General features: G+C 40.5%; 1 protein-coding gene across 18 annotated transcripts in view; it reads left to right on the plus strand.

Moving 5' to 3' along the window:
- Nucleotides 1-26,550, plus strand: part of CHL1 (cell adhesion molecule L1 like) — a 218,951-nt gene that overhangs the window by 150,223 nt on the left and 42,178 nt on the right. For 17 of the 18 annotated variants that reach the window (XM_059161531.1, XM_059161520.1, XM_059161528.1 and 14 more), the window contains 5 exons: nt 664-834; nt 1,782-1,829; nt 3,591-3,711; nt 14,976-15,160; nt 21,849-21,980. In XM_059161531.1, the coding sequence (XP_059017514.1) occupies nt 664-834; nt 1,782-1,829; nt 3,591-3,711; nt 14,976-15,160; nt 21,849-21,980 (657 nt within the window). The remainder of the gene's footprint in view (nt 1-663; nt 835-1,781; nt 1,830-3,590; nt 3,712-14,975; nt 15,161-21,848; nt 21,981-26,550) is intronic. The other variant, XM_059161534.1, reaches the window with a different exon arrangement.

Genomic DNA, 26,550 nt, shown 5'->3' on the forward strand with positions numbered 1-26,550 from the left:
TACATACGACCATAGAAAAATTAGTATCAACCTTAGTGTTTAATTTGCCGAAAAAAATTGTGTTAACACTTGAGTTGAAATTCCAGCTTCTTGTAAAGTCCTTCTGGCATATACCTTCACTACTTGCCCTAAGTGTTTTCTCATTGTGGTCCCTAGAGAAAAATGATAATATTTCTATAGTACTTGGAAGAAAGTGAAAGGAACTATTCTTAGCCACAGGCAAACATTCCAGAGTCCAGTAACCCTAGAACATTCCAGACTGTATTCAGGAAAGACAGATTAATATCGCTCTCAGACACAACTTTTGGGGAGATCTGCTTGGATCAATTGGACCAGTTTTCAGATAAGCCAGTTTCAGATAAGCCAGTGCAAAAGTAGAGGCTTAGATGGTAAAGAGAGGTAGAATGTACAGACTGGTTGTCCACCAGTGGGCCTCTTTGGTTAATGGTGGAAAACATGCTCCCAGGTGTTTGTTTGTTTGTTTGTTTGTTTTTACTTCTCTCTCACTGTTCTTATTGTAAGACTAGACTTGTGAGGAATAGAAAGAGCAAGCATGAAAAAGGAAACAAAATTAAACAATAGGAAAGAAAGGAAAATGAAGGAGGGAAATAAGGCACAATAAAAGATAGTTGCCTCTATTAATGACAAGATGTTTCTTTCCAGAATTAGAACACATCAAACAAGATGAAAGAGTATACATGAGTCAAAAGGGAGATCTGTACTTTGCGAATGTGGAAGAAAAAGACAGTCGGAATGATTACTGTTGCTTTGCTGCATTTCCAAGATTGAGGACTATTGTGCAGAAAATGCCAATGAAACTAACAGTTAACAGTTGTAAGTCCAAATAATTTATCGTTCCATCGTGAATGCTGAATACAAATATGCCTGTAATTTCATTCTGGCTGAAGCCGGTTAAAGCTGGGTTGATATTTTCCGCCATTGTTTAGTTCAACTCTAGAGACTTCATCCAGATGAAAGAGACATCTGCAGCTGCACATCTACAGTAGCTCTGTCTTTCGGAGCCAAAAAATCAAATCTCAATTCACAGTACAAGTATATTTCATTTGACGTCTGCAGGATCTGGTCTTGGCAGTGGGTGAAATACACAGCAATATTCCAAGGTTTCTGAAGCAAATCTCAGGCTTTGATGCATTCTGATCTTGAATAACCAGCAGGCCACAAATGTGGAAGAAAACAAGAGTCAAAAATAAAAAGAGTGAATATTATAATTTTTATCACATCCAGCTTTGTTGTCCTTCCCAAACTGGCAAAGTTATATGAATTGCTTCTCTTCCCTCCTTAATTCTGCCGATGCCAGTCTGGGTTCCCAGTTGGGAAAAAGTCATTAGTGGGAGAAAGAACCGTAAGATTCAAAGGGCAGAGATAATCCCTGACAGTTCACTGATTGAATAATTGGCTCTCGTAGAGTCGCAACCTGGCATTACCATTCCATTGTCTAATTTGATTCATGTTTTTTTCCATTGTTACATGTAGATACACTATGCCAGGACTTCACTATAACATCCCTGTTGGCAGCCTCCATTCTCTATAACAGAGCTGTAATTTGTGTCCACGCAACCTGGATGCATCTGTGGTAGTTCAAGTTTGAGCTCATCATAATTTTTTTACTGAATATATCCCCAAAAATGATGTTCTAGTGAAGTATGGTTATATCTCATTTTGTAATCTTTCTAAGAGGAAAACTATGACTTTTCATTCATTATTGATATCAGCATCTACCATTATGTTTGTTTTTTCTTTCATTTTTTTTTTTATTTCAGTAAGGCATGCTAATGACTCAAGTTCATCCACAGAAATTGGTTCCAAGGGTAAGTCAATCACATGAAGAGTGTTGGCATGCATTTTTTGCCTTTTGTAGCTCACTGTCATCTCAGAATATAAATTTTTCCTTTAGTATCTTCATGAGTATATTAAAATTCTAATATTTTTATAAAGGAAACCCCGAAGCATAAAGCTTTCTAATAACCCCTTCTTCCTTAAAAATGTGCAAAATAGTGATATTTATAAGTTCATCACTTTGTAAATATATATATAATATAATTCATATAGACAAATACACATACACTTGCATATATGTATGTGCATAATTTTTAATGGGTTAATTATTTTGCCTCTCCCAAAATGTCTGCCATGGTTAGTGACATTTTGATTGATAGCTGTTACATGTGGAAAGGAAAAAGAAATGGTTGAGAATCAACAGAAGTAGAGAAATACTAGATTTAAGAAAGTCAAATGGTTATTTTTCGAAAAGACTCCTCAGAATACTTAACATGGGACTGTCCATTGTAACTCTGAGATAGGATACAGTCTGCAACATTTTCCAAACTCATTTGTCTGTGAAATATTCCATCCCCCCTGCCCCCACAGAACATCTACTAGAACTAGTGTTTTATGGAAGATGCTTGAGTAAACCTGAGTTCTGTAGTAAACTAGTTCTCCACAATGAGAAGAATCGTTTACTTGAATGCAACACATGTTCTTTATACCATCGGAACCATGGGCTTCGTCTAAATATCTGGTACACTGGCAACACCGGAAGGTCTGAATAAGGGCTCTTTTGGGGCACCGTCAGTTTGACGGTGGACTGATTAAGTATATGTCCCCATCTTTATTATCATAGAGGTTGATAACCCAGTCATGTTTATTGTATCACTCAGTGTATATTGTATCACTCAGTGAAATATAATTACATAGAATGTTCAAAAGCTATTTTTCGATAAACACGTGTAAGGAAGCTGTCACATGTAAACACTGCTACCAGTGCCCTTCATTTCTCTTACTCTGAATGTCAGCTGTTTATACTTTCCACATCATGTCGGATCACACTGACACTGGATGGGGTGGGGGGTAATTTCTGTGAACATTTGGAAATGCTTTTAAAATTTACTTTGAAAATGGCAATCCTCATTTGTCATTGTGTTTGTAAAGTACTCTTGAGAAGTGACAAATGGAATGATTCCATGATTCCATATGTAGTTAGAGTGCTTGCTAATCATTCCCTACAACAGTGTTCTCTTTGAGGGGCTAAGACTGTAAACAGAGTCACCTTAAAGAGCTGGGTGACTTCGTGGATGCGTGGGTTTCGCCACAGACTTCCAGAATCAGAATTTCTAGGAGTAAGGCCTAGGGAGCGGGGAGCGGTCTTACAACAAGAATCTTACCAAAGACTTAGGTACATTAAACTAAATAAAAAGACATACACAGCCATCAAACATGGCCAGGTATGATTAAAGTATGCAGTATAAAATCACAGACTATCAGTTAACATTTAAGGGCTTTCTTCAAGGAACTAATTATCTTGAACTTCTGGAATTTAAAGATGTGGTTTCAATCACAACCTTCTTAAAACTTGGGACTCCACTAAGTTAATGCATCTGAGGGACAACCCATGCTTCATGGTAGGAATGAGTCTGTTTAAGTGGTGATATATTAAAAATGTGTCTATATATGTATACATAGGTACAGCTAGGTATATGTATGTCAGTATGCTTTGAGGAAGATTTAGTGCCACGGGATTTTAACGCTTTTAGTCTGGAAGAAGTATGTGATTTTTATTTTCTGTATTATAGCCAATTTGATCAAGCAGAGGAACCCCAGACTGCTGTTGCCTCCTCCTGAACTTGGCAGCGAATCATCAGTTACCATCCTCAAAGGGGATACCCTGCTGCTGGAGTGTTTTGCCGAAGGCCTGTAAGTAACTTGACCCCCGTTCCTGACTTTGTCCATCCATTTCTGTGAAGAATAATGCCTCAGTTAAGCAGTTAATCCTAGATACACATTTTTAAATGATTTCTTTAAAAAAAAATTCTGTTACTACACTTCTGGAGGAAGCAATTTGCACTTCACTCTACAGATTTCAGGCTGTGACTGGGATTGATTTATAATTAGATTGTTCTGTCAGTTTGTGATAGTGTGAATGGAGGTGACAATGACAACATTCTCCTTACCTAAGCTGGTGGGGAGATGCCATCCTTAGAGCTTGAGGTTTTTAGTTGTCAGCCTCTTCCTATTGTGGAGGGGTTTCTGTCTCTCTGCTATCACATTTGTCCCCCTCCTTCTTGTTATGCAGTGAGCTCTGATTCCTTTTCAGTTTCCTCAGAGGCTTATCTTTTATTTCATCGTGTTGCCTTTTGCTTATAAGGAGGTCTGGATCATGTAGTTTTAGAGAGCTTCACCCAATAATATAGTTAACTTTTTGTATCTGAAAAATCAGGGCATGCTTCCAAAACCTCCAAAAAATACCTAAGGACATTTAGCTAGGTCATCTCTTAAAATTGTTACATTTGTTGAATAAGTATCCTAAGCCTATGCAAATAAGGGCCATCTTATTTAATCCCAAGTCACGAAAGGTTGCCTTTTTCCTGCCACCCTCCTTCTGTGCTTACCACCACACGTTCACGGCTACCATTGGGAATACCAGGAAAATACATCCGACCATCCCAGCACCTGAGTTCACATAATTCGCTTGTAAGCTCAGGCCTTCTTTAGGCTGGGCACCTGGTTAGTGAAGTAGAACATGAAATTTTTAAAAATTGTGGTCATTCATAATTCACCATATATTCTGAATGGGTGATTTTAAATTGGTTTTTGAAGAAAAAAATTCAATGGTTTTGCAACCCCTAAGTTTTGCAAATGTCTCTTCCATCCAGCAAAGGCACTGCAGGTTGCAAGGCACCTGGGTGGCTCAATTTTGGCTCAGGTCATGATCTCAGGGTCATGAGATTGAATCCCACGTAGGTCTCTATGCTCAGAGAGAAGTCAGCTTGGGGTTCTCTTTCTCTCTCTCTCCCACTGCCCCTTCCCCACTACCTGTGCGTCCTCTCTCATATAATAAATAAATAAATATTTTTTTAAAAAAGAGGGTGGTATGTGAGCTTATGTGTTTGAGATTGCCGAAGTGTATTTGCTGTCAACTAGTTAGATAGGCCCTGTGACCCACAGCCTCTGTTCTAGAAGTTTGGTCTCTCCATTAAGTGAGAAGATGAAAGCCTCAGGTTCAGCATGAATCATGATGGGAACCACCTGCTCTGTTGTGGTTATTCATGGATGTTCACAGCTGTAGCAACTTAGTTCTTTCAGGATACATCGCTATTCTTGGTTGACGCCTTGGGCAGGGTGAACATTTCAGAATTCTTTCTTTTTTTCTTATTTCCCATAAATGCCATAATTTACCTCTTGAGTTGGCTGGGAACTGCATAAATTTTCAAAATAACAGAAATGCTCTCATGTGCTTTTTGGAAAATGCAGTGTCGTGAAGTAATATATAAAAAGAATATGGACATACATATCTTGTGTCCTCAGGACAGGATGATTCCCGAGGGATTGTCAAAGGGTTTTCATCAGAACTGGCTTCATCTTACGCACATTGGGTTTGTGTTGGATAATCTGTCTGACCTGGTTCTCCTTCGGATTTTACATTATAAAATTGTTACAGTTCTTCAAAATTGTTTTCTAGGAAGTTTTTAAACCATTAGTGTTCTGTAATAGCAAGTCGTTATAACGAGGACATTATACACTTTATTATGTATCAGGTGGTCTGTTTTGCGCTTTACCTGCATTAGCTCATTTTATCCTCACCACATTTCAGGGCTACCATTATTCCCATTTGCAGTTTAGGTAAATGAAGCCCAGAGGCTAGAATTCACGTCTTCAAGCTCAGCGTAAAGTGGAGCTGGGACTCCATTCTTTCTGCCTCCAGAACTTAAACTACCTCGAAATTTAATGTGTTTCCCTATTATTTCAACCAAATGAACTGTTCCATTCAGTTAAGGGAAAGGGTTAGGGTGTGGCCACAGAGCGTGGTGTTGTTTTCTGAATCGGAAGAGGCCTGTCTGTCGTAGATATTTCAGTAAATGGTTAGTCACAATGAAAATGTTGACGCTATTAATTAAAACGGGAAAAACTAAACAGGGTTTCGATTCTACAGAATCTGTGAAGAAGGCAGAAATTTTGAACAGTTAAAGTGACACTGCGAATCTCCTTTGGAAGAAGAGGCAGTGAGTGGAAACTACATGTTCATGTGCCAATTCACACTCACTCTCACCCTGGAAAAGCTGCTTTAGGGTTAGAGGGAGATATGGTCGCTTCCCTCCGGCGATCTTTGGGCTCACACTGTTTCTTCTCTCTCTCACCTCTCTGTTTTGTAAAGTGGTCATAAGATAGGTGTGATTCTATTGCAAGATGCTGCATTATAAAAATGTAGGAACTGTAAGGAAGTATACAAGCAAAAAATTGGCTGGACAAGGACCTTGAGAAACAAAAATTTGAGATTATGAGATAGTGTAAGTTTGTATATTAAAAGGGATTAAGCACTATATTTTCCAGCAAAATCTCATGGCTTGGGGTGCCTGGGTGGCTCAGTTGGTTAAGCCTCTGCCTTCGACTCAGGTCATGATCTCAGGGTTCTGGGATCAAGCCCTGCATCAGGCTCTCTATTTTGCAGGGAGCCTGCTAACCCCCTCTCTCTGCCTACATATGGTCTCTCTCTCTCTGTGTCAAATAGATAAATAAAATCTTTAAAAAAACAACAACAACAAAACTCATGGCTTAAATACTGTTAGTAAATGTACCTTAAATTTTTAAAAAAGAGGAAAGAAAAAATTTTTGACAAGAATATTACTGGACATCTTTGGAATGGGATAGATGTGTCCCTAGACAAATGAAATCTCATGTTCACCTGATACTTAAAATCATTTTATTCTGTTCTTTCAAGAGATAGATAGAACTATACTAGTTTTTGAGGACTGGCCAAAAGAAAAAAAATCCTGCAGAAAGTGAGATGCTTGCACTACTGAAGCCAGGACTCATGGAAAAATTGGTTTGGAAGAACCAAGGTCCAGAGCAGCCTTTAACTTGGCAAACTGCCATTTTGACAGATGGCCTGGAAAGCAAGCACTTAAGAGACTTGAGCTCTGCATCCTGTTAGGTGGTGTGCTCAGGAAGCCGGCAGCAGTTAATATCCTCTCCCAGCTGCCCGTCTGAGTATCATTGCTGTTCCCCTCAGAAGTGTGCCCTGTGCTCACAGCCTGGGCAGATACAAAGTAGTGGTTCAGCTTCTGAATGGCAGGTAAGCACTTGAGCCTTGAGTAGAGGAGGGGGAGAGGGTAAATGTATGTAAACTAAAGGACCTACATCTTTACCTCCAGTGTATGTTTTTGCATGATAATGGGATTATTTTAACTGTTGCCTGATCAATACATTCTGAGATAAATGACAGACAATATGAGGTAATTGTTCAGTTATCAACTAGTAGCTAATTAATTTGGCTACCAGCGCATATTCCAAGAATATACAATCACAAAGAAAAAGGGGATGGAAAAAGCACAAATATAATAAAACACAGTGGTAGAAAGGACAAGTTTAGTATTGGACAGACTTAAGTTCTAACATGTTATTCATTACCCCAGTGACTTTAAGCAAATTAATTAACCTCTTGGAGCTTCAGAATCCTCCCTGGTAAAAAGTGATGATAATAATGTCCATCTTTAGAACATATCAATGTCTTGTGGCTATTAATAATAAAAAACAGAGTGAGGAAGGAAAAGCAGTGTCATTAAAAATAGCAAAATAAAGTTTATTCTATTCATGTAGCCCAACTAGAGAGGAGAAATAAAAAACTATCAGTTAAAATCAGCCATCAGTGCTTTCCACATAATTTTTTTTGAAGATTTTATTTCTTTGAGAGAGAAAGAGAGACAGAGAAAGTGGTAGGAGGGGTAGAGGGAGAGAAAGAATCTCAAGCAGATTCCCTGCTAAGTGTGGACCATGTCAGGGGGCTCGATCCCAGGACCCTGAGATCATGACCTGAGGTGAAACCAAGAGTTGGCCGCTTAACCCACTGAGCCACCCAGGCAGCCCTCCTCATAGTTTTTAAATCACAGTAGTCAGAGATGGCACTTGTTGGGTCCCCCAATAATGGGTTCCCCAATAATGGGTCTGTGATTAAAGGAGTGAGACTGATAAAAGGCAAAGGTCAAACAAAGCTTTATTTCACGCCAAGCCTCAAGAATCAAACCAAACGTTCAGGGCCGCGCCTCTTACAGAGAGGGTGACCCTTCTCTGTTTCACAGACTAGCTTTTATAGAGCAAAGGCCATGTGGTTGGGCCTGGCCATGCACAGGTGGCCAATGAAGTTGTAACACACAGAGAAAGCTGCACAGTGATGCTAGGTGACCAACTGAATTACATTTTACCCTAGTAGACATTTGAACTAACCTATCACCTTAGTCAGAATTGGTGCCCAAAAGGTGCCCAAAGGGCAGAGCCCACACTCCTTGGTAGCTAGGGAGACAGTATGCGCCCCCACTGATTGAATACCTCCACCTGGCCTGACCCACCCTTGTATTTGGACTTTGTTTCCTGGGACTGGTTTCCAGGACTTGTTTTTAAGTAAGTTCCCCTGGGGGGTGGGAGGTGGGCAGAGTCAATTTAAGTTTTACTGCATAAACAACAAAATGGCAGTTGAACCGGGGTGGGGCTGCTCTGGCTAAATAGACCCTTACATTCCCCCCTTTTCTTTGGAGATTAGTCAAATCTTTGCCTTTTCAGCCAGTTCTATTTCCCTTTTTAACGGCTGCTGGACTGTTTTAATGACTCCAGTGTGACTTACCCAGAAACAGCATTTCTCTCTTAGGGCTACACAGAGCGCCCCCTTATTCTAGAAATAGTATGTCAGGCCCTAATAGTCTGTATTTCCCACCTATATTTTAACAATAGGAGCAACAATGAACTCAATGAACTCATTGTTTCCTAGTCTTAGCTTTAGTCCATGATCCGCGGGGTCCATCGGCAGCGGCATCCTTCCCTGGGCGCCGTCCTCATCCTCGGCTTGCTTGACGTGACCCGCGCGGATCCAGGCCCTGATGCCTTCTACTTTTATTGCTGTGGGGGTGGTGAGGATGACAGTAAACGGTCCCTTCCAGTGAGGCTCCAAGTTTCCCACATGGTGGCGGCGTATTCAAACACCAAGTCCCCAGGTTGTAAGGATGTGGCTCCACCTCCGTCTCTGTCTGTGTGGGCAGTCCAGATCCTTGCGTGGGCTCTTTTAAGACAGACTGTAATGCCTGCAGTGACCTTGGACATCTGTAGTGCCTTGGTGAGTGCAATCAGCTCCGCTTTTCCCGCCGAGGTTCCGTGTGACAGGGCTGTCGTCCAGAGTTTTCAGGAGAAACCACCGCAGCCCTCGCATACCTCTTTCCATCGACCATGTAGCTACTCCCATCTGTGAACAGAGTCATTTCCGCATCCGGGAGGGGAGTGTCTCTGAGATCCAGCCTTATTCCTACGACCTGGGTTAGGACCTCCCCGCCGTCATGTGGGTGCTCAGCCAGCACCTCTGGTAGCAACGTGGCTGGATTTAGACCACCAGAGGCTGGAAGGTCACTTTTGGTTCATTGAGGAGGAGGACCTGATACGCTGTCACTTGGGTGTTTGTCATCCGCCGGTCTGGTGGAGTCCGGAGAAGGCCCTCCATAGCGTGGGTGGTGGTCAAGATAAGATTTTGAACCAAAGTCAGTTTGCTTGCATTCTTGACCAGGAAGGCGGTGGCAGCAATTTCGCAGAGGCAAGGGGGAACCCAGCCGCTACTGGATCTAGTTTTTTGCTAAGATAGGCTAATAGCCTTTGCCAAGGCCCCAGAGTCTGAGTCAAAGCTCCCTCGGCTACCCCTGCCTTTTCATCCACATACAAGTGGAAGGGCTTGGTAACATCTGGCATGGCCAGTGCTGGGGCACTCAGTAACGCTGTTTGTAAGAGTCCTCCCTTTGCCAGTTTGTAGAGAGGTCGGGCCATCTTTGCAAACCGCGGTATCCACAGCCTACAGTAGCCCACCGTCTCAAGAAACTCCCTTTTGAAGATCCAAGCCTAAATAAGTGGCATGGCTCTGACAAAGCCGTGCTTTCGTTGCTGACACCTGATAACCTTTTCCTGCGAGTCCATAAGAGAGCTCTCGTCCCCCGCAAGCATGACCCAGAGTCCTCGGTGGCTATTTCCACTATTCCCACTAACTCAGATTCTTCCTTTCAAATCCTTCAATTTTCTGAAGTTTTCTCCTTATATCTGGGGCTGACTGATTGGCAAAGGCAAGATCATCTAAACGAGCTATCGTGCAACTTCTCTGACGTTTACCTCAAGTTACCTACCTTAGGTAAACAAACATTTAAAGACAACCAAATCTAGAATTTAACATCCGTAAAGATGTGTTATTAAAACTAATTTTTCTCTCTAAAATAACCCTCATTTCCAGAGATTGTCAAATCAGGACTAATTCATTTGAAAAACAAGTCCAGTTTTGACAAACTTGGCCTAATTATTTACATAAGCTCAGCAAGAACAGTAAGTAATCATATAGATCTTTTGGAATCTGATTTGCTGGAACTTTTTATAAGGAATCTCTAGGTTGAACTTTTAGTAGCCTCTCTGGGCCAGAAGCCAAGCCACGTACTTGGCATCAGACATGCCTGCAATACCTGTCAGATTGGGTGAATTCCTCTTCCTGAGGTCCTGACCCTGCCAGGGAGTGACATTCTCTACTCACCTGGTGAGGCTGCTGGGAACTCTGTAAGCAAGGTATCAGGCCAACAGTTCCAAAAGGCTTTAGGGCTTCAGGTTTTATAAAGTCAACGTTCGTTCCTTTAAGCTGTCTGGTCATATCTGAGTCTTTTCAAATATGACATTCCAGTCAAAGCCTTGGTAAAATAACCCATGTTTCCAATGGTGTCCTGTTACAAGGAGAACAGATTCTTATTGAACTTATGCAAATGACTGATTGCCATGGAAGAAAGAATACTTACTAAGACTTTTGGTTTCAGAGGGTTCAGATAGAAAAGTTGAATGCCTTGATACGTTTATAAATGAGTACTTTTACATCTCTGTAAGTTACAGTTAACTTAAGAAAAGGTTTCCCTAGTCTGGAGGGGCAAACATTACAGAACCAGTCATGTTTAAAACATTAAGAGACACAACATTACAACCTTTCAGTTCATCTAGTCCCATGTTACCAATTCTGGTTTAGTCCGAATGCAGCTTTTACTTCTGGAAATTCTTACCCATTTTAGTTCCAGGATTTTAACATATCAATTTTAACATATCAAAGACCTGTATTTGTCCTGCAAGTCTCCCATATGAATTTCCTTTGGGACGGAATCCATCTTACAAGGGAATTAAAACAATTACAAATGAAAAAACTCAGAATAGATATGGTTAAATATCAAGTGATGACCCTTATCAAAACATTAAAACTTGAGGAAATGTATAGAACCTCTAGAGTAGTTACAGTATTTACCCAAATGTAACCCAGGGTTTATCATCGGTTTAGCAGTACTCCCTGAGTAACTAAGCATATCAAGGAAAAGCCTTATGAGTCAAAGAGATCTCATTTACAACTCTGGGCAGGCAAAGAGAAAACCATTTACACTTTTTTTTTTTTTTAACAGATCAATTAACTAAGAAAACTTTGCCCTTTTAAACAGAGAGAAAACCAGCTTTTTTATACCAGTGTCTTTCCTTTTTTTATTCTTAAGCATGCAGCCTTAAGATAGTGAGTTTACAGGGTTTCCCTCCCATCTTGAATGTTGCAGACAAAGGGAGGGGGATCTTTCAGATGCTGTCCTGCTCATGTCTCTCGGGGGAACTTAGGAGCGTCTTAGCTAAGGTCTGTCCGTATAAGCCCTGGACGAGGCTACTCCTTGGAATAGATGACCATTATGCCACATGATGCCCCACGAGACTCAGGGTGCAGCCCACTCAGACTCCGTGGCTGAAGCAGTAGAGCCATACAGACACATTCACATAGTCGGGCACTCTTCAGATTCAAACAGGTTGGACACCCCACTCTGGGTATCCCTGGCTAATGGGAGGTGAGCAGTCTCCCTTTCCATTCTTTATAAATGAAACTAGCTCAGACAGGCTAGCTCAAACAGGATCAGGCATCTGGTCTTTTTCTCTCTTTCTACATATCTCCTACTTTTCTACATACAGAGTTGCTTCCCTTATTTCCATCAGTCTTAGTTACACTTAGCAAAATTTTGTACTCTTAGAAATACCTTATCCTCTACGAAAGACTAAATATAAACCAGTTGTGAACTGTTAACAGAATTCTTTGAAGGCAAATTTATGAATCAGTTAAGCACAAAACATGTTTACCAACAGATTTCAAAAGGACAAACCTAGTTCCAGAGACCAGCACTCTAGCATTTTATCCCATTTGGTTTAAAATTTCAGGTTACCAAAGACTTTGAAAGCTACTTTAACAACTACCCATTAAAACTTTGAGACAGGGGCGCCTGGGTGGCTTAGTGGATTAAAGCCTCTGCCTTCGGCTCAGGTCATGATCCCAGAGTCCTGGGATCCCAGAGTCCTGGGTCATGATCTCAGAGTCCCGAGTCCCACATCGGCAGAGAGCCTGCTTCCTCCTCTCTCTCTGCCTGCCTCTCTGCCTACTTGTGATCTCTGTCTGTCAAATAAATAAATAAAATCTTAAAAAAAAAAAAAAAAACTTTGAGACAGCCAATTAACCATCAGTTTAGTCATCTCTTTGCTAATAGATTTGAACAGATTTTAACACAGATTTTAACAAATAACACAAGCTTATTTGATCTTAAGTAAAAACTCTGAAGTTTCACATTTACTACTGTTAACTCAAACGACCTGTTTATCCTAATAAGCCCAACAAACCTAACTTAGTTCCAATACTGATTTATGTTCCACCTGGGCCCACTCCACTTCGAATGTTTACCTGAGACCTGGGTGGGATGTTCCGGAGTGGGGGTGTTAGGTCCAGGGGGTGCTCTTGTTTCCCGACAGCGAAGAACAGACCAAAGTGCCACCAGAAGGCAGAGAAAGGGTTCCCAGTTCTAGGGCTCATCAGCTCCAAGAGAGGAGCAGACGCCACGCTTTCCCGCCAGCAAGGGGGAGGGGCTAGGCAGTCTCCATTGGGCCAGAGAGGGTAAGGAATGTCCCTGATACAAAGATAGTTTCGGCAGCTGCCTGGGAATATTTTTTAAAGTCTCTGTCCCTAGTTAGAATAACCCCAGTTGGCTCTAGTTATAGCCCTAAACACACGAAATGAGTGAGGGAGAAGCCCCACATCTATTAGGAGGAACGGAGAGACGAAAGTCAGAGTCCCCTTACTCTCTGCTTGCCCCATTCCTTCAAACACAACCAACAACACAACATACTACAAAAAGACAAGACAAAGACAACCGCAAACCCAGCAGCCCTCACCCAGAGCCTGCTGCTGGTGGGGGTTTTCTCGGCCCCCTGACCGCCTAGGAGGACTGAGACCCCTCGGCGATCTACCAGAAGAGGGATGGGGCGTCCCCGCATCCACCTCAGCCCCAGGGAGCATGGCTGTGTCCAGCTTCTCCCTGGTGGGCCATACCTGGAGCTCCGCAACCCGACAGACAGGATCCTGAGATCTTACTTCCTGAGGCTTTTCCTAGAAATTACGATGCTGGCTCAGTTATCGTCGGTTAATCCCAGACGAGCCCCCAATATTGGGTCCCCAATGTTGGGCCCCCCAATAATGGGTCCATGATTAAAGGAGCGAGACTGATACAAAGCAAAGGTCAAACAAAGCTTTATTTCACGCCAAGCCTCAAGAATCAAACCGAATGTTCAGGGCCGCACCTCTTACAGAGAGGGTGACCCTTCTCTGTTTCACAGACTAGCTTTTATAGAGCAAAGACCATGTGGTTGGGCCTGGCCACCCTCAGGTGGCCAATGAAATCGTAGCACACAGAGAAAGCTGCACAGTGATGCTAGGTGACCAATTGAATTACAATTTACCCTAGTAGACATTTGAACCAGCCTATCACCTTGGTCAGAATTGGCACCCAAAAGGTGCCCTAAGGGCGGGGCCCATACTCCTTAGTAGCTAGGGAGACAGTATGCGCCCCTACTGATTGAATGCCTCCACCTGGCCTGACCCACCCTTGTATTTGGACTTTGTTACCTGGGACTGGTTTCTGGACTTGTTTTTAAGTAAGTTCCCCTGTCGGGGGTGGGGGGGGGTAGAGTCAATTTAAGTTTTACTGCATAAACAACAAAATGGCAGTTCAACCAGGGTGGGGCTACTCTGGCTAAATAGGCCCTTACAGCACCCATTCTCCACTTGTCTAGTTTTTATGAACTGGGATTTTTCTTAAACCCAGCGGGCTTGATTCCCCACTTCTGTTTTCCTCCCTAAAGTGGAGAAAATTGTACTCTTGATGTGTGACAAGTTCAGTTTGGTTTTAGTTTTGTTTTGTTTTTGCTTTTTTTGGTTTGTTTTGATTGGGTGATCTCATCTTTCTAAGCAAATGAGATGTGGTCCATTCCTTCTTTGCTCCCTCAGCAGAGGGAGAAGGCCACCTGGGTGGCCCTGTCTGTGCAGAGCCCACCTGGACCTAAAACAGGCTGTTCGAGGTCCAGTGAACACATTTGGCTGTCTCATCGGAGCCATGTTCTCCACTATCAGCTTCATTAGGATTAAGAGTATATCATGGCTTTCTGCTTGCTGTTGGGTCCTACCTTAACTTGTTTTCCAAATTCATACAAGGAAGAGGGCAGTGATTATTATCCACTTCAGATCCCTCACAAGGAGATTTCACACTTGAAGTATATCTTGTAAATACTGAAAATTTGAAGAAAACCTTATGATATTTCTGTAAGTCCCATTATCCACCCTTTAATCTAGCCACACCTATTCAGCTATTATAAGTAGTCAGCCCTCTTAATAGAAGCAGCTTGGTTTCTATAGAATCAGATTAATCAAGGGACTTTAGGAGACCTAGTCAATCTGATGTTCACCATCGGTGGTGGGGTGCAGGTCTGTGCACTGGGAAGGCAAATTTTTATTTACTGGATCTCGGAGTGCACACATAAAAAACAATGTGTTAAGGGGTGTGTCCTGCGAGGCTCTTTGAATTTAATTTTGCACTTTAAAAAATGTTTATCACTCATTTATTGTTTTGCAGACCAACTCCACAGGTTGATTGGAACAAAATAGGTGGTGATTTACCAAAAGGAAGAGAAACAAAAGAAAATTATGGCAAGACTTTGAAGATAGAGAATGTCTCCCACCGGGACAGAGGAAATTATCGGTGCACAGCCAACAATTTCTTAGGATCAACCACTCATGATTTTCATGTTACAGTAGAAGGTACATTCCCCATTTATTTTTCTATTAAAAAAAAGGTGAATTGCTATGTGTAGTGGACCTACACTTCGAAAGCCTATATGTTAGAACAGGTAAGCCATTTAAACTTCTGATTTTGGTATAGGGGCTAGATTATATTACACTCCAATGAACTAGATTTGTCATCTGTCCCACAGAACTTTATAAAAGGGACAAATGGCAAGAAAAGATGTCATGTTCAAGATTAAACACAGATGACTTCCATATATTTTTTATTAAAATAAACAAATAATGTGCATACTATTAAATCATAGAAGTAGCATTACAAAGGAAGGAATTATGATGATGAGTATTATGTTGAGCTTGTTTCCCAGGCTTATGGTTAACTTGCTATGTCCTTGATCAATTTGTTTCACCTTTCTTTTTCTTTTTTAATTTTTTAAAAGATTTTATTTATTTATTTGACAGACAGAGATCACAAGTAGGCAGACAAGCAGGCAGAGAGAGAGCCCCCAATTAGGGGCTCCATCCCAGGACCCTGGGATCATGACCTAAGCCGAAGGCAGAGGCTTTAACCCACTGAGCCACCCAGGCACCCCTGTTTTACCTTTCTGTACCTCAGGTTCTTCCTCAAAGAGAGTGTCAGACAAATTATCTTAGTTCTTTTCTAGGTGAATTATTATTATTATTATTTGTCCTTATCTTGGGTGCACATGACATTCAATATATTACTTACTAGGAAAGAGTAGATTGGGTGCTAAAGATACTAACTTTCTAACAAAAGATGGAAAATACACATTATATTCAAGTCCTCTCCATAAATCCAAGCCTTTTAATCAGTAGAGATTTAGCTATCATCTCTTGTATTCACAGAAACAAGTAGGCCATGATGTCATCATTTAAAAACAATCTGCATATCATACCATGTAGATAACAGCAGGAGCTGTTCCTGCCCTGAACCTAAAAGTTCTCCAGGCATCTCATGAACTTGATTGACACAGACTGCTTTCTGTGGGTCTGATTACATAGAGGTCTCTTCTCTATGGTTTGGTTGACTGTATTGATCAAATTAATGGATTGATTACTGCATTTGTACTTCCTTAGTACTGTGTAGGCTTAACTAGTAAAAGGAATCGTCTCTTTCAGGATGCTATTTAGTGGACTGATGCTCTAGGGTTCCCATTTATATTCTAGTAAAGTTTACCTCTTAAGCCTTCAGTTTGTGCAGGGAACACCTAAGTAAAAGACTGACTGTTTTAATTAACGGGGGAAAAAATGGAGACTCAGACACAAATCCCACTTATAAGTAAATGTTAAGATAATTGTTTTCGTTGTGCTGCTATTGGAATAACACTGCATTTCCATGATCTAGTCCACGATGTATATGATTAGTTAAGTTAGGAAGAATGGAAAACCAGGGACGCCTGGGTGGCTCAGTTGGTTAAGCAGCTGCCTTCGGCTCAGGTCATGATCCCAGCGTCCTGGGATCGAGTCCCACATCGGGCTCCTTGCTCCGCAGGGAGCCTGCTTCTCCCTCTGACTCTGCCTTCCACTCTGTCTGCCTATGCTCACTCTCGCTCGCTGTCTCTCTGACAAATAAATAAATAAAATCTTAAAAAAAAAAAAAAAGAATGGAAAACCAGACATGAGAATATAATTTTCTTTGATTGAAAAAAAGCAAAACCTATGTAGGAGAAATATTACACATTTTTATCAGTATTGCGCGTAAATATCAACAGCTGCTAACTGATATATTCCTCTGACTTTAAATTATTCACAAAGAAATTCAGAGAGGAAGATTTGAGAAGTTTGTGTATATATTTTTAGTCATCATTTGATGCTCCTATCTAATTCAGCGACACCATGCAACAGGGATATTTTTCTGTAACCTTTTACCCCTGCCCCAGCGCAAACACATAACCACAAACCAGACATATCTAATTGTTAACTGCTCTTACTCCAAGTTGCTGACTATTAGAAATCCTTCCAGATGGCTGGAACATTGCTATGGTAGCTGAATATTTTTACAATCTGGCCACGGTTTTCTTGACTGTAGTACTGAAGCTTTCAAAAGAATTGCAAGGGTTGCAAAAAAAAAAAAAAAAAAAAAAAATCAAGGATGTAAACTTAATTACGCAATTTAAAATGTTGGCTATAGGACTCCAAAGGAATCTCGGTCTCCTGAATGAATTGTCCTCACTATTCATAAAACAGCTATTAGCACTATTGAGATGTAAATTATGTTTTTATCAGGAACATTTAATCTTTTCTCCTTAATGAGAAGCTACTAAATGTGCCCTCAGTTGTATGTTTTAGGCGTTTCTCTTCACATATGCAACTGAAAAGCAAATTGGGCTCAAGAAGTCAGTTTTTCTTTCTTTTTAAGTGTGAAAGCAGTAAATGTAAGCCTCATTAATCATAAGCATGGATGAACTTAATTTTATTCAGTTGTCTTCTGCTTTCCTGTACCTTCTCCCGCCCCCCCTTTTTTTTGGTCTCTTGTTTAGAAACTCAAATGAAATAACAAGGGTTATTGTAGGATCACAGAATGATGCTACTGTGAACCTTGAAAATCAATTCCATTCTGAAAACACCCATTTGTGTTTAAGCATATATTATGTTGTATTCTGTCTATGTGATATTTTTTCTTTATTACTAAACACAACCAAATTCTGCAATTTAAGTTACAACATCCTAAATATGAAAACCATGAGCATTTTCAAATTCTGTAATACTTAAAATAAAAACAGCCAGTATGTCTTGACTAGGCACAGCTTTCCTTTCTAGGTATCTATGATATAGAATATTACACATCCAATAAGGAGATATATTAAAATATCATCTAAATATTCTAAATCCAGAAATCAGAATATGACCATAATCACATTTTTTAAAAAGATTTTATTTATTTGACAGACAGATCACAGGTAGACAGAGAGACAGGCAGAGAGAAAGGGGGAAGCAGGCTCCCTGCTGAGCAGAGAGCCGGGGGCTCCCAGGACCTTGGGATCATGACCTGAGCTGAAGGCAGAGGCTTTAACCCACTGAGCCACCCAGGTGCCCCAACCATAATCACATTTTAGCTAATTATTTAAAAAGACTCTCACCAACAGCATTCATGTAGTAGACTTTGGAATCATTTAAGACTTTTAAATTTTAGGGTGCCTGGGTGGCTCAGTGGGTTAAGCCGCTGCCTTCGGCTCAGGTCATGATCTCAGGGTCCTGGGATTGAGTCCCGAATCGGGCTCTCTGCTCAGCAGGGAGCCTGCTTCCTCCTCTCTCTCTCTCTCTCTGCCTGCCTCTCTGCCTACTTGTGATCTCTCTCTGTCAAATAAATAAATAAAATCTTTAAAAAAAAAGACTTTTAAATTTTAGTGTAATAGGAAAATATTTGTATATAGTTATATATCCATAATGATCTTAAGAAGATATCATGAACTCAAACGCAATTCATTGATATACTTAAGAAAACCTCCTTTTCAAATAAGCTGTTATTTCTAAAAAGTTACAATTAAGTCCAAGTTTGATGAACCTAACAATTTTGATTTAGTAGAATATAGGTATTTAGTAGGAATCTGTTCCTAAGCAAATAACCTCCGTGTTGTTTCATAGATACCAAATTTCCTATTTTATGTTACTTCATTTTCCTTACAGTGATAAACGTCTCTAATTAACTTGCTTATTATATTCTGAATGTTCAGTTATTTGCACCTCAGTTTTTAACAGCATAGAGAAATTATCATTTTTAAATTTACAATTATGACAAAATGAGTTAAGTTTCAACATAAGTAGTTTTTGTCAGTTACCACGTATCATAGGATAATAGACAGAAGAATGGGATTCAGTGATGATGTTGTTTCTCAGAATTTTCCAATTTAGCCTCCCCCCAACCCTTCCTTGAGCATTTTTTTCCATCGTTTCAACTAGATCTTACCCTTCAGGAATAGAGTTACGTGTTCTAAGCTTGGGAAAACATTTGTTTGTTCTCTCTTCCTGCACGTCCCTAGCATTAGTTCACTCGCCAAAAATATCCTGACCCATAGCCAGTGCCCTCAGGCTCACTGTGTGTTCTTTGGTGAACAGAATAGCTGGCTAAATGTGTGCAACCAAGACATGCGATTATGAGACTGTGAATTACTAGAAGTGAGTGGCTCCCTCCTATCCAAGACTCCTCCTTTCCTCCCTGTGCCTCTCTCACTGGAGCCTTGAGGGACCTATCATTTCTGTTCAACTCATAATTACTCCACAAGGAAGACTAAGAGGCCACCCTGGCTCTTCATTTATCTGAGAAGTATAAAAACAAATGCCCAAGCATATATATATATATATATATATATATATATATATATATATATATTTATATATAAAAGCTTCTCCGAAAGGGGGAAGGTGAAGTTTAGTGATGATTTCTAGTGAATATACGATATCTTGGTATCAGCCTCCGGGGGATAGATGTCGGGGCAGCTTGGATTTGGAAGCACAAAGTGGAAGTCGGTAAAGCGATATGGCCTTGGTTTCTATCAGTGGTCCAAATTAATAAAACAGTAATTAACTAGGAATAACATCACATTTACACCGGATCTCAGTGCTGCTCAGTTTGTAGGTCTGCAGATCCATGGAGTGGCAAGAACACAGAATGGGGCTTCTTGGGGCACCTGGGTGGCTCAGTTGGTTGAGCGGCTGCCTTTGGCTCAGGTCATGATCCTGGGGTCCTGCGATCGAGTCCCGTATTGGGCTCCCAGCTCAGCGGAGAGCCTGCTTCTCTCTCTCCCTCTGCTTGCTGCTTTGTCTCCTTGTGTTCTCTGTCTGTATCTCTCTGTCAAATAAATAATTAAAATCTTAAAAAAAAAAAGAAGAATGGGGCTTCTTTTCTTGGTGACACTGAGCAAGTTAGATGGCGTCTTCAAGGCTCAGTCCTTGGTCCGCAAGGAGAGTTGGATAGGGTGATAACTTAAGCTTAACATGGACACCTAGTTGTTAATGATATTTGTAGGATGACAATGCAAATAAAATCCTGATTTTTTTTATGCGTGTATATTTAAGGAAATGTCATCATCACATGATCTTCTTATTTAATTATTTTAAATATCATTGATAACATTAATTTCAGGTATATAACATAATGATTCAATATTTGTAAATATTAAAAAATGATCATCAGATTAAGTCTAGTGAACATCCATGGCCATGTAGTGACAAATGTGTTTTTTTCTCTTGTAATGAGGTCTTTAAAGATCTACTCTCATAGCAATACAAATATACAATACTGTATATTGACTATAGTCAACATGCTGTACATTATATCCCTACGATTTATGCTCTTACGTTTAATTTTTGCTCTTAGTACAATAGTCTTAGTTTGCTGTTGTACACAAGGAAATTTTCATGTTCATGAAACTTTTTTCTCTAGTGCAAATGCTTAATTTTATTGTGGTTGTTTGAAAAGATAAAAGTAATAATAACATCAAAAATGAGCATACACACACATCTCAGAGAGTCATATGCAGTTTATAATTTGAATGTTTACATTTTAACCTACCTGACTAAATATTTACAGATTGTAGATTATGAATACACAGTTTTAATTTAAGATTTTGTAACTAAGCCCACACCCCATGGAATAATTACTAGGGCATGTCTGTTGCTTGGACTTGAATTTGCTAGGGTTATTTGTATATTTTTGTTTTTCTTGGTGCATTCATAGGCATTTTCATTTCACATAATCTTTTTGTTTCCTCTTTACTTAAAAAAGCCGTTTAAATGACATTTTTTTCATTTTACACATATATGTATCTCTAAAAGAGTTTTCTTTTTGACAAAAATGGAAATCTGAAAATGTCTTGGGGGAAATAACCAAGCAACACTTAATGGGAATTACTACCTGCAGGTATTGTGCAATTTTTTCCTGGAATCAAATTATCCAAACCATCCACACTTTAATCTAAATCTTTTATTCACTTCTGACATAGTAATAAACTTAAGGTGACAAAGTAGGACAGTAATATTTGCACTAAAGACAAATGTATCTTTCTGTCCTGAAACACCACTTAGAATTATACTATTAGAGCATTAGGGCGTGTGAAGATGCAAGTAATTTAAATATACCTTTAACCCCATTGTTTTGAGGACAATAAGCTAAATATTGCTTTTAGGCTTCCTTCTCCCTGCCTTACAAAAAAATAATCTCTAGGAAAATCGTGTTTCCCAAACTTTTAAGATAGATAAGTAAATATGGATATATAAATGCTACAAAATCATTAGGAAATATTTAAGATAAATGCTGAACATTTTAATTTCATTTAAAAATTCTGAAAATACATTTATCGAATATCAGTCTTTTCAGATGCCTTGCTGCAGCTTGAAAATAAGCTGTAGCCAGCACTAAATAAACTTAACCATCTGCTTATCCCTCCTTCATTTTCTGTTAATGGGATAGATACATGTGTTGCCGAATAAAGTGATTGTATATATGCTGATTTTATTATACATGCAAAAAGTCCAAATTAGATCACACATGCACACATACACACACACCCTATAACACAAAAACAGTGCCCACCTTGCCTTACAGAGCCAAGTACCCAAAAGAGCTAGCGTGCACCACTTTATTGTGTCTGCCATCTGCTGGTGCATTATAGAAATACAGGCCTTAACATGTTTGGACCTTCTGACACGGATAAAATCACTCATGATCTCTTCACTTTACTTCCAGAGCCTCCTCGCTGGACAAAGAAACCTCAGAGTGGTGTGTATAGCACTGGGAGCAGCGGTATCTTGTTATGTGAGGCAGAAGGAGAACCTGAGCCCACGATCAAGTGGAGAGTCAATGGCTCCCCAATCGACAGTGAGTGAAAACACTTCTGATTCAGTGCTGAAGGCAATGGTGCGCTGGGATGGTTGATAGTCGAACATCCTGCGTTTGTATAAAAATGCAGGTGGGAAGTGGCTGGGCTATCAGGACGAGAACCAGCCAGGGAATCCAAAATCGTGTCTTTCTAAGCATTTTGATTTATGCTCCGATTTATGGAGAAGCCGTAAATAATATTCGTATTCATTGGGTCATTACCTTAATTGTATATAAAAATATGGTTAAAAAAAATAAAACAGGTGAATGAGAAAGAGAATCCAAGGAGGAAAGCCCATCACTTTCTTTCTCCTTGAGGAGAAATAGGTGCAGCGACCCAGTGGTTGAGAGCATAGGTTGGAAGTCAGGACTTACTGTAGACAAAGGCAACAGCAACCTTGCCCTGGGTTCTGCTCTTCACAAGCACCTACTCTGACCATTCTTTGGTCACGCTGGCTCCTCTATTATTTCCGGAATTCACAGGGCCAGTGAGCCCTGCAGAGCTTGGACACATATCCCCTACCCCAGGCTTCCTACATGTTCTCAGTGGAGCTCCAGTAGTACCCAAGACCAGAAAATGCCCTGTCCAGTCAACTCTGAGCCCTCCTACAGGGGATGAATAAAGGCTGAAGACCGATTGTTGCTATACCATTTCCAGCAAGGAATTCTGAGAAGTCCAAAAATCTTCTATTTGAACCTAGAGGTCTGGTCAGTTTGAATGTCTTTGTGAAAGTAGGACAGAACAAATTTGTAAGGTGATTATCTTAATTTTCAGTGTTTACTTTGTTATCTGTTGCTTTCACAAGTCCCTTTTGTCCTGGACCCACTCATGTCCAGGGTAGACATCCAGGTGGTCCATAGACCTAAGGTCCCATCTAGGCTGTGTACCTTCCCAGGTGTGTGATCTCCAGCTGTTCACTGACTCTCCTAAAGCTTTAGTTTTTTGACAGCACAACAGAGCTAATGGTAGTTGGTTGTGATTGAATGAGTTAAATGAGGTCAACCACTTTCATTTCTTCTTTTTGTAATGCTGTGGAATCAGGGTTTACCATGGGGAAATCAGGGTTTACCTCGGATAGTGGCTTATCTGTAGAACACTGTGGTAGTTTATAAACTCTGGGGCCAGAATGCTTCTGTTTGCTTCTAGGCTCCACCATTTACTAGTTGTGTGATGGGGCCTATTACTGACTCTCTTAAAACCTGCTTCCTCATCAGTAAAATGGGCATAAAATTTGCAGCAACTCTTGGGTTGTTATATGGATTAAAGAAAATACCATGCAGAGAATGTTCAGGAAAGGGACACTCCTAAACTATTGTTTACTGTTATTGTTGTCATATAGCAAGCATTCAGGAAACCTTCACCCTCATTATTAATATCCTCAAATTTGAGATTTTTTTTTTGTCATCTCCTCAAGAGAGCAGACTAAGAAATGAGAGAAGAGACTTCAGGTAGATCCGAGGGAAATGAAAACAATTGTTGTTTATAAAGAATGTTGAGGATGCTGAAATAAGGAATGCAGATTCTCTGGACCATAAAATCATAAAATTGTATATCTGAATGGCACTTGACTGTTTATGAAGGACATTCACATATTGCTTTGAATCCCCAAATGAACATTCTTAATGGAGGGACAATTATTCATATTTAACCGATTGATTCTTTCATTCAGTAATATTTATTGAACACGTTCTTTGTGCCAGGTGCTGACTGGCCTTATTGCTTGGGAGGTAGCTGTGAATAAAATGAACCTAGCTGGGAGAGTCAATCAATAGATGAATAAGCACATAAACGTGTGCTTAGTGTGGTGAATAAAAAATAGCTGAGTAAGGGCTGAGTGTAATAGTTCAGGACCTAGAGTTGCTACTTTCTTTTAAGATAATACTAGTAAGCCCCCTGTGGTGATTTACCTTTAAGGAGAAGGCCTGAAGGAGGTGAGGGAGGCGGCCACGGAAATATGTGTGGAAGAGCTTTCAGGGTAAAGAGGTCAGTGAGTGCAAAGACCCTGAGGTGTGTTCAGAGTGTTGATTTCAAGCAAGGAGTCCAGGGTGGTTGAAGCTGAGTGAGTGGGCAATGCTAGGATGTGAGATCAGTCAGCAGGTACAGGGGCCCTATCATGCATATCAAGGTGAAAGCCTGACTGGAAACTGGTGATTTTGTCGTAAATAAGATGGGCAGCACATGGAGGGTCTTGAGCACAAGAATGATGTGATCTAATCTATTAACAAAAGATTGTTCCGACCACTGAATGGAGAAGCGACTGCGGGACTACTCCAGCTAGAAGTGGCCTGAAAGACCCTAGAGCTGAGGGCTAGGTTGGTGGTAGTAATGGTGAGGTTCTGGATGTCTTCTCAAAGTAGAGCCAGTAGGTTTGTTCCTGGATGGGGAGGTCAGGGCTGAAAATAAACTTACACAAGACAGCACAGCTGAATAATGGCAGGTATAGAACCAAAGCCACATCTTCACAGTCTGAGGTCAGTGTTCCTTCCACAACTCTTGACCACAGCTCTCCTTGCTCCCCTGCAAATGGTTGTAACCATCTATAGGTTTGGATGCTTGGTGTTGGTGGGCTAACTAAAGGATCTGAAATCTCTCTGAGCTTATAGGTCTAGCAATTCTGTATCCTTTATATGTAGTATTTCAAAATTCAACGAAACAGGTTACTTGTATTGGTAACAGTCCTAACCTTTTTAAAATACTTTGCATGCAGTATCTGTGAGCTTTCTTAGAAGCCCTGCAGAAGAGATTTTTTATTTTTATTTTTATTTATTCTCCATTTTGCATGTGTGGCAACTAAGGTTTCAGGGAGGTCATGCTACTTGATTGAGGACACAACCCCAGTATATTTAGAGCTAGACATGGAACCCAGAAATGATTGTTAGAGCTGAAGTTTCTCCCACCATATTTATTGCATTCTCACCCACTGAGCTGACCAAAGACAACTGATGACAGACAGCACTAGCGTGTTTTGCTTGATGCTGATGCAGAACTGGTTTTCTTGAATACCAGGAGCTCTTGTTATCCTTGGCCCGTATGCAGCAATGCTCTCTAGTTGCCATACCTCTCCTGAAAGGCAGCGTGGAGCCATGCTTGTTAGCTGTGGGTCATCTCATATCTGAGGCTATAGTTTCATTTCTTCTTTTTGTAATGCTGTTGAATGAGGGTTTACCATGGGCAGATGACATAAGGAGTTTAAATATAACAATGGGGTGAGCTCTGAAAGTTGTAGATCTGGGTGTCCATGTGGGCATGCAGAATCAGGTCAGAGGTTCAGTCCTTTGCAGCCTTAAAGAACATCAAAGAACAACTCATCCTGGCCATTCTCAAGAAATAAACCCTGCCCTGCAGGTTTGTACCAATTTTCTACTCTTGCTATACAAATGATCACTAATTTAGTGGCTTGAGACAGTATACATGTATTATTTTACAATCTATAGATTAGGAGTTTAGCCAAACCTCCTTGGGCTGAACTCAGGGTGTCAGCCATGCTGTGTTCCCTTCTGAAGGGACTAGGAGAGAACCCCTTTCCTTGCCTTTTCTTGTTCCTAGAGATAGACCACAATCCTTGGCAAATGACTCTCCATCTCCAAAGTCAGCATCATTGCATATCTGACCATCCTATCCTAGCCCCGTGTCCCTTTATCTGGCCACAGCCAAGGAAGCTTCTCTGATTGTAAGGAGCCCTATAATTACATTGGGCTCACTTAGATAATCCAGGATGATACCTCCAATACAAGGTCCTTAATCATCTCTGCAAAGTCCCTTTTGCCATGGAGGGTATAATATTTTGTAGTGGTAGAAATTAGAACATGGGTATCTGTTGGGGGCTCTTACTCTGCCTACCACAAAGACCTTCTAGGAATAAAATGCCACCCAGCATAAATGGTTTTCCATCATTACAGGAAATATTTTCAGGCTGTCTCCTCTGTGCCTTAAAAGCAGGCACTGGGGAAACTGTATACAATGCACAGATAAGGTCCTGTCTATATGGAGTTCACAGTCAAGTGTAAAATTTTATTGATTTTTGACTACCAAATGTATACAAAAAATCTTCTATTTTAATAAGCAATACTCTATGTTTTCTATAAACCAAAACTTAGTATAGTCACTATTTTGTATAATAGAGACACAATAAGGGCTCCTGAGTGGCTCAGTCAGTTAAGTCTCTGCCTTCAGCTCAGGTCATGGTCCCGGAGTGCTGGGATAGAGCCCCACATTGGGCTCCCTGCTCAGTGGGGAGTCTGCTTCTCCCTCTGCCCTTTCCCCTTGCTCATGTTCTCTCTTTCAAATAAATAAATAAAATCTTAAAAAAAAATACACACACACACACAAAATAGACACACAATAAGGAAAAAAATTAGGTTTCTTGATAATCTTGTAATGTCATTTATTTTTTTCAGGTTTTTAAAAAAATTTTATTTATATTTGGAAAGAAAGTTAGAGCAGGAAGGGGCAGAGGGAGGGAGAGAAATCTTAAGCAGGCTCCACGCTCAGCCCAGCGTGGTGATTGATCTCACGACTCTGAGATCATGACCCTAACCAAAATCAAGAGTTGGATGCTCAACTGACTGG

This window comes from Mustela lutreola, chromosome 2, assembly GCF_030435805.1.
Source record: "Mustela lutreola isolate mMusLut2 chromosome 2, mMusLut2.pri, whole genome shotgun sequence".
Lineage (NCBI taxonomy): Eukaryota > Metazoa > Chordata > Mammalia > Carnivora > Mustelidae > Mustela > Mustela lutreola.